The sequence below is a fragment of the Eschrichtius robustus genome, chromosome 6 (assembly GCF_028021215.1).
Source record: "Eschrichtius robustus isolate mEscRob2 chromosome 6, mEscRob2.pri, whole genome shotgun sequence".
NCBI classification, from domain to species: domain Eukaryota; kingdom Metazoa; phylum Chordata; class Mammalia; order Artiodactyla; family Eschrichtiidae; genus Eschrichtius; species Eschrichtius robustus.
This window is the reverse complement of record NC_090829.1, coordinates 29,836,462-29,851,923: the sequence shown is the minus strand read 5'-3', so window position 1 is coordinate 29,851,923 and position 15,462 is coordinate 29,836,462. Positions and strand designations below refer to the sequence as shown.

The 15,462-nt window shown below is 39.5% G+C and overlaps 1 protein-coding gene across 1 annotated transcript in view; it reads right to left on the bottom strand.

Moving 5' to 3' along the window:
• Nucleotides 1-458: 458 nt before the first annotated feature.
• CPB1 (carboxypeptidase B1) overlaps nucleotides 459-15,462 on the bottom strand; it is a 39,430-nt gene continuing 24,426 nt past the window's right edge. The window contains exons 7-11 of the mRNA XM_068547355.1: nucleotides 15,132-15,242; nucleotides 14,952-15,042; nucleotides 14,057-14,259; nucleotides 2,373-2,457; nucleotides 459-646 (exon numbers count right to left, since the gene is read on the bottom strand). Of these exons, the coding sequence (XP_068403456.1) occupies nucleotides 459-646; nucleotides 2,373-2,457; nucleotides 14,057-14,259; nucleotides 14,952-15,042; nucleotides 15,132-15,242 (678 nt within the window). The remainder of the gene's footprint in view (nucleotides 647-2,372; nucleotides 2,458-14,056; nucleotides 14,260-14,951; nucleotides 15,043-15,131; nucleotides 15,243-15,462) is intronic.

Here is a 15,462-nt window from a genome sequence, read left to right as displayed (position 1 = left end):
CAGAAAATAACTTGAGTGAGCTGAGATGAAAGCTAAACCACGATTGGATCGTTTCACCTATACCACATTTTACAGTCCTGGATTTCCCCTTGTATGTCTTCTTCCTCATCAGCACCCCACTATAACCTGTGCACGTCTGCAGTCTGCCAGGGTTGGCAACACTCCAAGGGCTTTAACCTCCCGTATGGCTGACCTACATCATCGGTTGTGCACGGCTTGCCTTAGTCATTCGTTCACATCTTTTTTCCCCCAAAGAAGTAGACAGTCTGTCAGGTTTTTCAATTGTAATGGTTCATTTTTATTATGATCAATATTAAAGACCCAGGTAGTTTAATAGACCCAGAATCTTAAAAGAAAGAGGAGGACCTGGAAAACATCTAGGCAAACAAAAGTCAGCATTCAGGATAGAAAAGAAACAAAGAGTGAACATTTAGAAATAAGGCTGTTAGCGCTCTGGGCTAGTACAGATGCTCCAGGACATAGCCGGTAATGTATTTGATCGCCAGCATGGTCTCCTCACAGGTTGGCCGGATCTGGGATTCAGGGAGGGCAAAGCCATATCTGCCTTTATCCCGGAGTTCAAAGGTGAAGGAATATTTGATTCCTTGGTCATAAGCCCAGTCATCAGAGCCCCCAGCAGCGGGATCTGAAATGAGCAAACAGAAGAAAGAAAAGTTTTAAATCTAGGAAGGAGATTTAAAAACCCCGCCAGCTTTCTTTTATAATTACAAATGTTTTACTGCACTAAACAGTATAGGTAGGCGAATTTTCTAGTAAACTGGATCACAAAAGCTATGGGGCTGTTTTAAAAATTTGTCCAATCTTACCTCTAAGTCTACTTAGTGGGAGTGATGTGTTTAATACCCCAGGAAGTATGTAATTTGTAATATATAAACTTCTCAAGAGTGCTTGTATGCTGAGGTAAACTGTGCTATGTAGTGTGTAATCTGTTTACAAAATATATACAGTTTCTGGGAAAAGGATGTGTATCTCCTGGAAAAATAAGGAAAACTGCATGATGATGACTGGTGAGAGGAGAGGACTCCAAACCCTGCTGAAACTGTGCTGAATGATGAAACTGGAGCAGCTTGAGGGCAGGGCTGTGCCTTCATTTTTGTTTCTTCAGGGTCTAGCATATGGCCTGGCACAGATTAGGCATTCCTTCAGTTATTCATTCGGTGACAGTTATGATGTCATTCATTTATTCAACCACTCATTTGTTCATTCATTCATTCATTCAGTCAACAATCGTACAGCTCTCACTGAGCAGCAGGCCATGTGCTCCACTCTGGAGATGCTAGGACAAAGCAGAGACATGGCCCCTGCCCTCCAGGGGCTTACACGGTGATGGAAAGAGAAACCTCATTGAACTTGCCTGAAGAAAACCTACAAGAAGTTCACAATTTGTGAATAGGTGCAATGTCACTGTGGGTTATTTCTGATAGAACCTCCTTAAGAAAATAGTATACCCCATCTGATACAGAGAAGTTTAATAAAGGACAAGAATACAGGAAACTGTATTCTACATGAAGCTTTTAGAAACCCCTCAGGATTGGAGCCTCTCCAACTGCATTGAAACCCCCCTGATGATGGGACTGGCCTTTTTCCCTTGTATTTCTGGTCCTTTAAGACCTGGGGCGGAAAGAAATCATGCAAAGGCAAATATATGTAGAAATTGAAAATGGGGCCTGCAGAATGTGCCTTCCCAGTGAAATCCGAACTGCAGCCCCAAGGCTCTGGGGTCTAGCCCCTATCTAACTCTTTTGCCACTTGCTTGCATCCCTTGAAAACAGCTTGAGCCTGAAGTAGCCTTTCGAAACTGCCATCTGTTTAGCCAGGAAAACCTTCCCTCTATTGCTTTCCTCCAGCAATTGTCCTTCCAGATAAAGCTTCTGTGTCATCATCCTGGGAACTCATTCCTGATACTATAGGGTGGGGTGGTTAGTCTTTGGGTGTGCTCTTTTCTTAGACATCCTTCTGTCGAAGCACTTAGCTCCTGTATGACAATTAATGTTTACTCTTCCCACTTCCCTGCTGTGGGTTCTTTGAAGATTGCTCCATCCTCCTCCTTCCTTTCTCCTTCCCTCTTGCCTTCTCTCCATCCTTCTTTCCTTTCTCCCCTAGCATCTATTGAGGGCCTGGCAAGTGGTAGATGCTCAATAGATGTTTACGGAGAGCAAATGTTTCCGTGGGCTGAAAGGGATATTTCTCCCCCTTTTTTCTGAACAGGAAACTGATTACATATTTTATAAAACAATTCACTGTCAGGCAAAAGTCACATGCTTTAAATGATAGAAAGGAAAGACGCCGGGAACCATTTATTGCCTTATAAGCACGTGGATTCTTTGCAGAGTTCTGACGCCAAGACTTACAGATTGTTGAAGCTCCTGGGCCATATGTGTACTTGGTGCCGTGCAGTGTGGCAAGTTCTTTCACGGCAGCTTTAGCCATGCTGTTCTGCAAAAGAGCCAGCAGTAAGTGAGTGAAGAAACAAAAGCACACACTGACAAAAAAACCAAACATCTGTACGTTATTTTTAAGACGTTGAAGACATGTAAGTCACAGTTCGGGTTAGTGTTTTAAACTTATTCAGTGCGCATCCCCATTTTCCAGCGAACTTTGTCGTATGATCCAAGTGATTCTTGTGGAAGGATGTCTTCCCTAATGCCCTCCTCAGGCACTCACTCTGAGCTTCCCTTTGTCACGCACAGAGTTGTGTCATATTGTGTCAATACCATTAGCTGCCCTCTGAGTTCTCAGTGACTTTTTCTGTCCTTTATCTCCGTGTCCCCAGGGCCTAGCCCAGGGTTTGTTACTTAGTGGTTACTCAGTTAAGTGTTTGTTGAAACTCTGAGATGGTTAGCACTCTTCTTACCCTATTATTTGAGAATTAGGTCCTTACATTTATTTTAAATGACCGTTGCAGTAAAATCTGCGTCCTAGCTGTAAATTCTGTTGTATTCAGAGTTTATTCTTTCACTTTGTTTTCTTTTTTATTTACATAGAATTTAGTTGCTCTTTTTTTCTCCTGGAATTCTTATTTAGGTTTGTTAAACATTTTGTCTTTAACCTTAGTTCAGGCTGGAGAAATGAGGCTATAGTGATTTGTAACTGTCCCAGATATCACATTTATTGACATAGTAAAACGTCACTGTGTATGAAGAATTAGGTTATATCTAAGGATGAGTTTGGCAAATCTATCTTGTCTCTGGAGCTTGTGAGAGAAAAGCAGGAGGCAAGGAGGTCTTTACGGTTGTGCAAAGAGATTGTCTACCTATTAGAGGTAAACAAACAAAAATCAAAAACGTACAAAATAATTCCAAACAAAACAATGCAAAAACCACCTGGAAATAGGGCCGGTCATAAAGCGAAGATTAAGTCATGACAGGATTATGTGAGTTGGGGTAGGAGTGTTAAAAACCACTCAGAAGAATGATTGGATAGTGGTGCAACCTTCAGCGATAGTGTAAAAATGCTTAAGAGTGGACAGTTCCAAGGAGGAGTGGTAGTTCCAGCATGGAAGATTTTTCAGACTGCAAAATCAGAGACCATTTATTTTATTTCAAAAGGCAGAACATTTGAATTCCAGAATTTAAAAAAGTAGCAAGTAGTAACTTATGGGGTTGTTTTGTTTTATTAGAAGCAGCCTCACCTTCTCATCAGACCCGCTGCCCTCCCGCCCCTACACCCAGCCCCCCAGGGAGAAGGGCAGTGCACTCAGCTCCCCCCTGCACAGTAAACTCTCCAGTGTCTGCTGACAGATTGTCTATTTAACTGAATCACTTTGAAAGCAAGCTTTACTCTTCTGTCTGGAGAACACAGATTTGTGAATTTGATTGTTACTACAGGAGAATTAGCTGTAACTCATTCTGGCTAAGAAACTAGCTATATTTCTTACTTTGGCATCATAATTGTCTTGTACATATGCCTGGAAAACTGTTGAAGTTGGCGACGACATCAGAATAATTCTGTTTTTACAAAACAGCAGCTTCCCTTAGTCCTTGTTCTAATATTAAAACCAGTTTAGTAAAGTCTGAAGTCAAACTGACGAGGGCACGGCTGTAAGACGTCAAGAATTTCAGCTCCCAAAGCATCAATGCTTCATTGAAACAAGTGGTAAATTTGGAAATTTAAAAGGAATTATAAAACTTAAATCATGACTTTCTGGTCTGAAATGATGCAGTCAGTTTCTTGGAACTAACTTACTATTCTTAGAGTCTTGGGACAGTAATTTGAACACTTTAGGGTTTCATTTCCCCTTTTCCCAAACTGGTAAACTAATATGTGCTTTCTGATACTGTATGGAATCTTTACTGTTGTGATCTAAAGGTATTGTTTCTGTTGTTTAATCTTATTCTAACCAACATACTAGAGTTAGGTCTTCTCTCCATGCTTTAGTATAGGGCCTGTTGCCAGTTGAAATGAGAAATAATCTGTAAACATTGCACAATGCTCAGAATACGTTTAAAACCATCTTTTAGAGATGTGAAACACGGTGAGGTACTTGTTCTTTTGGTAGGCAAACAACATGTTTCCTACTGTTCTACAATTTCTTTAACTTGCGATTCATCCAAGGAAATTTCTAGTTACTTATTTTTCTGTAAGGCAGAACCTTGAATCCTAAAGAACTCTTATTCCTTCCCTAGCTACCTTCCTCAGGCTTTTCTTCTGTTCTGCTTTTTTTCCCCCTTAAACCTCGAATTCTTACTTGTAGTTAGTAGAAATAAGATTCTCATAAATTCCAGGCATGTGATGTACAGCAGGGGTCCCCAACCCCTGGACCAGTACTAGTCGGCGGCCTGTTAGGACCCGGGCCGCACAGCAGGAGGTGAGGGCGGGTGAGTGAGCGAAGCTTCCTCTGCCACTCCCCATCGCTCGCGTTACCCCCTGAACCACCGCACCACCACCCCCCAGCCCCGTCTGTGGAAAAATTGTCTTCCATGAAACCGGTCCCTGGTGCCAAAAAGGCTGGGGACTGCTGATGTACAGCAGTGTGACTATAGTTAACAATACTGCGTCGTATACTTAAGGATGGCTATGAGAATAGAGCTTTAATGTTCTCACCGTAACAACAAAATGACAACTATGTGAGGTAGAGGGTGTGTAAACTAATGTGGTAAACATTTTACAGTATATACGTGTATCAAGTCATCACATTGTGCACCTTAAATTTACACAGTGTTATATGTCAATTACATCCCAGTAGAGCTGGAAAAAAAGGAAATTCTTCAGGATTAGTTCCAAATGTGCGAAGTTGTGACGACTATAGACAATTTAAGACAAGATCATTGTCTTTATCTCTTGACCTCCTGTGTGTCAGATGGCCTTCAAGTCTCTCAATATTTTTATTGGTGTAACATAAGATTTGAGTTATCTGGCAAAACTGAAGGGGCTTACTTGTGATCTGTTATTGCTTCTGATTTATCAACTTATCCATTTAGTCATAACTACCCTTAGGGCCACACAAAAATGTTTAGTTTGCCTTTCCTCAGAGCAATAACCAAGTGCTTTCTAAGCCTTCAGAGGCATCTTTTGGAAACAGTTGCTCTGCCTGTGATGCTGAAGCAATATCCAAGATTGATGTGAACTTAAAATGGCTGTTCTTTTGTTCCTGTCATGGGTGCCCACTGAAGGAACATCTAGTCTGTGTCTCAGCCTTGGTTCTCCTTGTCCTAAGTTGCTCTCTCATCCTGATGTCTACCTCACCACTCATCCTCTGACCGGCACCTCATCATCACATCCTTCAGTGGCCCTCTCACCTTCTATTGAAGTCTGGCCTCCTCTCTTGACGTAAAGCGTCTTTGTGAGTTTGTCCCTCTCTTCGCTCTCAGGCTGCATCACTTGCCCTGCATCCCCGTGTTCCTTCCGAGCCAGGTTTCCCTGAACTACTTTCTATACCCTTCCCCGCCTCTCCTTACCTCCATGATGTAGGGTGTCCTTCTCCCTTTGTAGGAATTCTCTTTCCCTCTATGTTCACAAGGAGGCTTGCTATTGTTCTTCCAAATTCAGTCTAAATGTCACCTTCTTTGCAAAGCTGCCCCCAACTCTCTTAGGGAGCAATGAGCACCCCTTCTTTGTGAGGGCTCACATGTCTCTATCAGAGTTCCCATCACTCTGTGCTGTAATCATTTGTTTTTGCATCTGTTTGTCCCCTAGGTGAGCTTTTTGTAGGGGGAGGATTCTTGGCTATTCATTTAGTATCCTCAGCAGATTGCATTAACACCTAGCACACTGTTGGTTGGTTGATTTAGTCTCTTCCTAGGGCTTCAGGTGAGCCTGATTTGGATGGGGGTGCAGAGTGCTGAGCTCTACAAAGGCTGGAGTGTGACCCCCCTGAGTGGAGACTGAGGATGCTTGTGGGGAGAGTGGTGGTGCCATGTAGTGATGGTTGATGGGTTACCGCATTTAGACACTGACCTCTGCTGGGCACTTAACTTATTTCCTTTGATTAAAAAAAAAGTGAAGTCTGTGGACCCTTTCTCTCAGCCCCTCCGAGGCCAAGAGACAAAAAAGTCAGAGCAGACTTTAATCAACCAAAATATCAAATTTTAAGTTCCAAGTGTTGTAACAAAAATCCCTGGAATCAGTGTGGGTCTTTTCTTTTTTTTTAAGAGTTCAAATACTTTTACAAATGTTACTCATTTATCTTCCTAACATTATCTGTCCACATTTCATCAACACAGAATTTTCTAGCAGAATGGGATGCCATGGGGGCAGCACGCTTGGTGGGAATGTTCCAGCCAAGCTGGGTGACTGACCCCTGCCAGAAATGGTAGAGAGAGGGGTGATTCCTGAATTTGCTAAAGTATTAGAGAGGTAACTCCTTTTCCTTGTATGTTTCTGTAAAAAGGGACTAAGACAGCTGACAAAAGACTGGCAGAAACAATAGTACATCAGAAAGCATGATCCATGTCTTGAAACTCTAATTAATGACACTTTCTATATAACCTGTACATCCTTGCTCAGTGGGTTCAAAATAAGAACTAACATTTACATAAAACCTTAGACTTTGACAAAGAGCTCTTGATAAGAGCTAGGTATTTTTATCCCCATTTTACAGATAAAAGAACTGAAACTCAGAGAGGATAAAAGAACTTGCCCAAGGGCATGCAGCCCCATAAGTGGCTGACTTGAGCTAGGTTCTTCTTGCTTTAAATCCTGTGCTCTTTTTCACTTCTCCTTGTGGCCTTGGAATACTTCAAAAGAAGTGTTGCTAGAGCTGGTTTTACCAGTTGTAAAGAACAGAAGGAAGCTAAATATAAATCAGCCTCAGAGAAAACTTTGCTTTCAGTCAAGGCCAAACATGGCCAGCCTTTATTAATCCTTAGATATGAGTTTCCTACCACGTCTTATGCATGTTCTCTTTTGTCACCTGTTTTCTTAAAAAGAGGCCTTGGTCATAGAGCAAAAGACAGAGAGAGTCTAAAATGTCACATCTAACTCAAAGCCCAAGAGACAAAGGACCAACTAGTGTAACGTTTCCCCAGGCTCTGAGCTCCAGGGGGCTGGTGAGATGAATAAGGCGAGGGTGTCCTTTTCCACTGACCTGCATTCCTAGGTAACATGTGATCAGGAAGCCCCGTCTGGTGACTGTGCTCATGGTCCTCATTGCAACCTCTACGTACACAGCCAAGTGTCACGACAGTGGGGTCTTGCCTCTTCTAATCTTCCACTGGCCCATTATTACCGTACAAGAAAACCAAAGCCCCAAACTGACGGTGGGGTATATACCAATTCAAAGGAAATTTTCTTCAGAACTTTGTTTCTAACTTGAAGTTCTGAGTTTAACCATCCCTCTGGGTGAATACATGTGATAATGGAAGCATCAAAATGATCTTTAGGGGCAGTTTCCTTCCTTCTGTCCTGTGATAATGGGTAGCTTACACCAAGGGACCAATGAGGAACTGAACTTTTATAATTTTGGTGCAAAAGGAGAAGCCTCCAAGGCCTACTGAGGCAGGGACTGAGGAGAAAGCCTTTGAAACAGATATGTTTCTGAGAAAAAGGAGGAGGGTAAACAAGTGCAGGCTCTGGTTGCAAAGCCTTGAGAAGAAGAAAATGCAAGGCGTGTGGGAAGGCCTGCTTTAGAGAGCAGAGCCTGTCTATCCTGGCAGACTCCATGGGGAGCGTGGCAGTGCTTTCACTGATGGAAACCAAATTCTTTCTTTGGCTGATCTGAATACATATTTTTAAGCTCTTTAAGATTCAGGTAAAATGTGAAGCATGAGTCAGCTGAAGTTACAAAGTCCAGAATTTTTTTTTTTTTTCCCCCCCCGGTGGCGGTGGTGCTTCTTCCAAATAAATGTTAAAAAATAAATGCCATATGATGGGAATGTACTCTGCCACACTTGAGATTTGCAGAAAATTGTAAGCTCTTTGTGAGGAGGTGTAGGATCCTGTGAAAGCCAGGGACCTTTGGCCAGGAATGAGACTTTTCTTACCTTTGCTTAAAGCAGGGTTTCTCCGCCTTGGCACTTGTAGCACGTGGGCTGGATAATCCTTTGCTGTGGAGGCTTGTCCTGAGCTTTGTAGCGTGTTTATCAGCCTCCCCTGGCCTCCACCCACATCATGCCCGGAGCACTCCCACAGTGATAACAATCAAAAAGGCCCCCCCACCCCCCACCCCCCCCAGGATGTCCTCTGGGGGAAGGGAAGGAGGCAAAATTAGCTTAAAGGAAAGTCAGATAAAAGACGTAATTATGTGAAAGAAGAAAGTATTTTAGAGAGAAAAACAAAAAGAAGACAGCTGGTTTTAAAGGTGCTCTGAATGCCTTGTTTTCCTCTGCTGACGGTAGTACAAGTGTCTCCGAAGCGCCGCTGCTAGGTCACACCGGCTAAAATCACACTTTACCTGCAGGGTTGCCAGATTTAGCCAAAAATACAGGATACCCAGTTAAATTTAAATTTCAGATAAACAATGAATGCTTTTCCAGTATAAGTCTGTCCCATGCGATATTTGGAGCATACTTAAACACTAAAAATTATTTGTTGTTTATCTGAAATCAGATCTAACTGGGAGTTCTGTATTTGACGTGGCCATTCTGTTTACCAGGTCACTGGCTCCAGGGCCCGCTGTGACACAGGAGTCATCCTGACATTCAGGTCCCTCCGTAACCTGGTTACCTCACTCTCACTCTTCCTACGAGAGAACACTCACAACAGGCTGACTCCCTCTGCTCCCTTCCTCATGGCAGGAACCATGGTTTATGCCGAGCACTTAATAGGTGCTCAGTGGAATTTCTGGTAATTGCCTGATGAGTCATGTACTGACCAGGCCCTGTAGGAGAATTTTAACAGGCCAAGAAGCCACTTAAAATGTATAATGGTAAATCAGCAACTGGTTTCTCTAATCAAACAAATTCTGCAGTCGTCATTTAAAATTTTTTTGTCTTATAAGTGAGATTAGAAATCCTGACAAAAATTCCTGAAGCAGATGTTCTGTGCCTCAGTCCTGTCTGCCTTAGCTGCCGGCAGCCTGCCTGACACAGGGACTGTGCCCTGTTGCTCTTGTTATTAGGCAAGGACGTGGTGACAGCTGCGACTGAGTGTGCGCATGGCCCTGCAATTGTCCACCTCCTACTCACAATATTTCTTCCCCCTGATTTTCATGTGTATCTCTAATCATAGTCTTGGCTTATGCTCACGTGCTTGGGGGGGAGCAGCGGGTTTCTATCTCGGTGGCTCATTAACTAAAGCTTTAATTAAGAGGTAGCGAGGTGTCTCTGGACTAGAAGGCGTTAGATTTTAGAAATGGAGTTCTATCTTTCGGCCAAGTTTAATAATTTTTCAGAAATTTTTAGACTGTCATATTTCTCCTGGTTAATGTACATATACCCACGAAAGTACCAGCCAGAATCATGAAGACTGGGCCCTGAGAAGTCAGGGATCTTACTTGACCAGTGTCAATCCTTAGCAAGGTCCGGGGTCGGAGGTAATAATGATATATTTGTGGGGTAAAAGACTTTATTTAATGAATGGTCTTTTGCAGACCGGCTGCATGGAGCACCAACATAGAACACGGCCACACAAATATGTGTGTGTGCATCTTTGGAAGTTGGGGCAGCTTAGGAAATTCTTCAGCATCCAATAGCTCCATGCCCAAGGCTGCCTCTACTACTGGTGTTGGCTTAGCCAAGCCTTCATTGTCTAAGCTGGAAAATGAGAAAGCAGAAGCAGAGAAATTCCAAGATTTCCACCTGTGAAATTCTGTGCTTCTAATGTAGAAATGTAATGATAGATGCATGCCCCGGATTGGCATCTTTGTGTAGTATACGTCAGCTTTCCATTTGGTCAGTCTGGGAAATGGGTGAAGGTACCTAGTTGATTGGTTATTATTCTGGGTTTCTGCTTTTGAATTTAGAAGTAGTATTATAGTAATAATTATTATTAACAGTGCCGTGTGCGCCTCTTTGGGGGGAAGGTAGACCAAAGATTGGGAGCTTTTCCATGCTCAATAAATGCAAAGATATGGATAGGTTTGGGAGCCTTTTCAATTATGTCTCCTAGTTTTTATTTCCTCTGATGATAAAGAGGTCATATAACTCAATATTTCATTACCCTTTAGAATTTTGGAGATGTAAAGATATTCTTTTTCTGGATCTTAAAACTTCCTCTGAAGGTAGTGATAGCTTTATACTGAAGAAGTCAACACTGAGGGACTGGACGTTTATGAAGTCATTGGAAACTCACAGTGCATTTTGTATTCTTTCTTTAAATAATATATATGTGTAAAAGCAGTTTGCAGTCAGGAAAGCATTATGCATGTAAGACACTCTTATGTTTCCTCAAACTTCTTACTCATCTGCTGAAGATGTATTTTTTGGTAGCCTTTTTAATCCATGCTATTACTTCTGTACTTTTACTTCATTGGTCTTTTGCATTCCCATCTCTGCCTTTCTTCCCTCTGAAGGTTGTCTCATGATATAAGTAATTGTCAGGTAATCTACATGTAAGATCTTTCAGAAATGAAGCCGTATACATTTTCATCACGACTCAAATGTCAAAGGATTGCTGCTTACGGTATGTTCTAAATTTGAACTCTCGAGTGCTAATGTTTCTGTACAGAATAATTTCCTTGCGATTATTTCACTGAAGCATTTTTTTAGCTACAAATATGATCTTATAAGTTTTATATGTACAAAGAAAAATATGAATCATATCTATGTATATATATATATATATATATATACACACACACACACACACACACGTATATATACTAAAATCTGTATAAGACAAAGTCTGCTTTGTAGTCCTTTAAGAAAATTCTGAGTTATCTATAATGTGGTATGGTGCCAATAATTCATCTTATTAGTCTTTTACTCTCTTTTGTTTTCTACAGTGGGGTCACATTTTTTCTAATTGAGAATTAATATGGAGGCACTAGATTTGGGTGGAACATTCATCTTTCTAGGTCAAGACTTTTACTTTTTTAAAGTGATATCCTCATTACAAATAAAAACCATGGAAAAGCCAATATCTTTCTTCTTGGGAGACTCAAATTCTCTTTTGGCTATACATGTATTTGTGATAACACTATAGTTATGAGTTGTTCTAGCAAAATGTTCTTAGGAAGGAAGTGAATTGGATTTATACAAAATAAGAAAAAGACTGAAAGGATTTCTAGTTAACTATTCAAATGATTTAAATTGTTTTGGGGTGCCAAACTAAATTCAGATCTCAAATGAGTCAAATAATCAAATAATATGCATCTTAGATTTTACTGATGGCATTTAAATATCTCTTTTAAGATACTAGGCAAAATCTTAATCACAGAAAAAATTATTGGAAATTAAAGTAACTTTTAAATCAATGTGTGTGATATAAGTGCAAAGAATTTTTGTATTTTATTCACCTATCTTATCATGCTCTAGAAAACATAAGACGTAACATGTCCTCTTCCTTGAATTTATTAGATTTGTGGGTATAAATATAAACAAGGTAAGATTATTTTGTGGTTTATGCTTGTTTGAGAATTGATTATGAATATGTTACTTTGATATAGTTCTGTTTCACTTCTTTGTTAATTAGAATTTAAAAACAATTTTGGAGGATGGAATTTCTAATATATATATATATATATATATATATATATATATATTTATTTATTTTACTGTTACCTTGCTTTCCTTGATTTTAAGTGAAGGAGTGATTGTTAGAGGAAAGTATCAGTGGATCACATTCTCTGGAATGGTTTCACACCATTTGGGGCACATATTGAATTGGCCCACTAAACTCACTTTGAGTCTTGGGTCTTTTCCTGAAGAAACCACGGGAAGTAGCAAGAATTATTCATGAGATTCTACAGGTAGAACTTACTTGATTCTTTTTTTTAAAAGAAAGTTTGTAGACTTTTAGAGCAGTCAGATACTACGTTACTGTATGGAGCCAGTGGGGCAACAAAGTTTTCATCGCTAAAAGGGCTTAAACTTATTCCCCAAGTAAGAAAAAGTATTGAAACTTTGTGAGGCAGCTCAATCCCAAAGAACACTTTAAGCTTTTCTGTTAGCATTAGTCTTTTAGTGTTTATGTTTAAAACTAGTTATTAAGCAAATTGGATATATTGGTTATTGTTACATTTAATATGGTTTATAATTTTAGTTTTAATATTTTACTTACTAACTCATGCGTGCTTAGTTTTTATGGCTTTGTCTTTTTCTCTTGATGTGGTACAGCTTAAACATATTCACATGAATTAAGCAAACAACATACCCCCACCTCCTCTGCTCTGGTGGCCCTGGAAATCTAGGACTGAAATGAGGAGCTGGCCACACCCATCTCTGGGACAGCAAGCCTGTGAGCACCCACTGCTGGGAACACTTAACAGACTGAGCCTAATTGGAAAACTGGAATATTTAATGGTTCCAGCTAATGATGTCCTCTTTTGTTTTTTGGCTACAGATAGGGAAGATGGGAAGATTTTCCTGAAATGAAATGAAATGAAAAATAGCATTTTTTTTTTTTTTTTTTTTTTTAAAGAACAGGACCTGGCTAACTATTAGCTGTCAGTTTTCTAAGAAGCTGAGTTATTTTTCCATTTTGCTGTTCACAAAATATTTACAGCATTACATGTTTTATTTGGTTTCTGAAAGACTGAATCTGAAAGTACAAAACAATTTCCAGTTGATAAAGTTATTGGGTCTTTGAATTTATGCATTTAGGTAAGCCAAATATCTATGTCGTTGTCTAGGTGGAATACTGTGGTTTTTTTTTGGCATAACTCAAGTGCTTTAAATCTTACACTTGTTCTTTCAGATCATTGGTCCCAACTTCTGGCAGCCAGATGTTCATAAATTTAAAAAAAAGTTGTTTGAAGGATTCAAACCTGCTTATTTAAAAAAATTATACATTGATGTACCATATTTGTTAATTTGAATAGTATAAAACTCTTATATTATTTAACTTTTCATGTGGTTGTATCTTGATTCTCCAACAAGATTGCTAATTTTTTGAGGCAGGGATAGTTCATTTTCTTTGCATTATTTCTCATATATAGTAAGGACCAATTCACATCATTTGTTCATTGATTGATTTACATCTGTGTCTCACCTAATCCAACAATTTAGAAATAAGCAATATTAGGATCTTATCACTTAACCTGATATCAACCAAATGTGCCAAATTCCTAATGACATCTGCCATACTCTGCCTGTGCATGTCAAATCCAGCTCAAGGCAACTTGATAAAATTGACTTTCTGATTAAGATTATGTATGAGGTGAAGGAACTTTGTTGATTACCCCAGATGCGTCTGAAATCATCATGTGTGTCAGTATTGTGGTGAAGCAGGAGGAAGTGGAACTGTTGTCATTTTGAAGATTAATGAATTAACCGCATTTTGGGGATCATTCCCTGCATCAAAATCACATTTCTTTTAGCCAATTTATCTAGCCAATTTCAGATTCCTTGTAAATCTGTGGTGGTAAGTTTTTTGCTTCTATTACTGAAAATCAAGAATGGAACTTCCAGAAATTGTTTGTATAATTTTTTTTTTTTCTAGGAATAGAATTCAAAAATCTCAACAGTGAAATGCTATATCTACTACCATGACTACTTACCAACTCAGCATTGTTCTTTGGGAGTTTGTAATCATAGGAGTAAGGGTAGAGCATCATCTGGGAGTATGAGTGGATTGTCAGATATGCTTTGATGGAAGAGAGGTTGTTGCGGATGAAATTAGCCAGGGCCTTGGTCTCTTTTTCAGACTCTGCAGCAGATCCACAGTAAGTTTCATGACAGGGGTTTTTAGAGGCTCCGACACCTGGAAAAACATATTGTTGTTAATGGCAAATGGTCATCTACTGACGTTCCCACAGGTCATGTTTCAAAATTTCAAATTAGAGAGTTAGAGAGTTAAAAAATAAGTTGTTTTCACAGGAGTTTTTATAATCATCCTCATGTATGTGTACATTATAAAGTATGCATACATTTAGTCACAAGAGTAGGGTGTTTTTAAGCTAACAGGCTAAAAAGTTGCATGTGAAATCACCAATATGTCCCTGTGTAGTGCTAAACAATGAGATCAATATAGTGTAAGAAGATTAATAAGTAGGGACAAACTAATATCCATGAGAAATTTCTATATTAGTATAATCATTTACTGAGAGTTGAATCACAAAATTATAATTATATCACAATTTTATTTAAATAATTGTTTAAATAATTAATGATGGTCTCCTCTAGATTTTACATTCCACAAGTAGTAGGATTATGTCTGGTTTGTTCAGTCTTATGTTTCCAGCGTCTAGCACAGCTGGGAACATAATAGAATAAGCAATACATTTTTATTGACTGAATAAACAAACTGTTTATTGTTTGTGCTTTCAGAAAGTTAGAACTCTAAAATATAAAAATTTATATTTTATTCTTATTTTAGACACTATTGTGTTTTCCTGTTACTTTCTTCCTATACTTTTCAAAAGACGCATGCAAAATGGTCAGCCAGATACTTACTGCACCAACCAGCATCAAAATTTCTGTTGGGGTCTGTGCCAATGCAGATGGATCCAGCGTTGGTGGAGCGGGTCTTTCTCCACATTCGGTACTGAAAAGTGCAGTTTATGGTTAGGACAAGTATAGTAGAAAGTGGTTGGTTTTAATTTCATTAGCCCCTCTCAGTATTGGTTCATATACCTTGGTCCAGGTATAGATGTAGCCATCGATATTGACCACAGGCAAGACATAAAAGTCTAGCTTGTCGAGAAATTCTGTCATGTGGATCTCACGTCCATAGGTGCGAACAGCCTGTGTATAAATTACAAAGCGGAATTTCACGGAAAAATGGAATGCATTATGCTGCTAAAATTTACATAGACTAGATGAATGTTGACTTTGGTAACAAAAGTGGCATCCCCTTTTGAAGTAGGTATTATTAATATTTAAAAAGCAAATAGCAAAATATTACTGCCAGTTTTGTTTAAAATAGTTTCTAGTTCTTCTCTTTTTCTAGGATACTCTGTTTCAG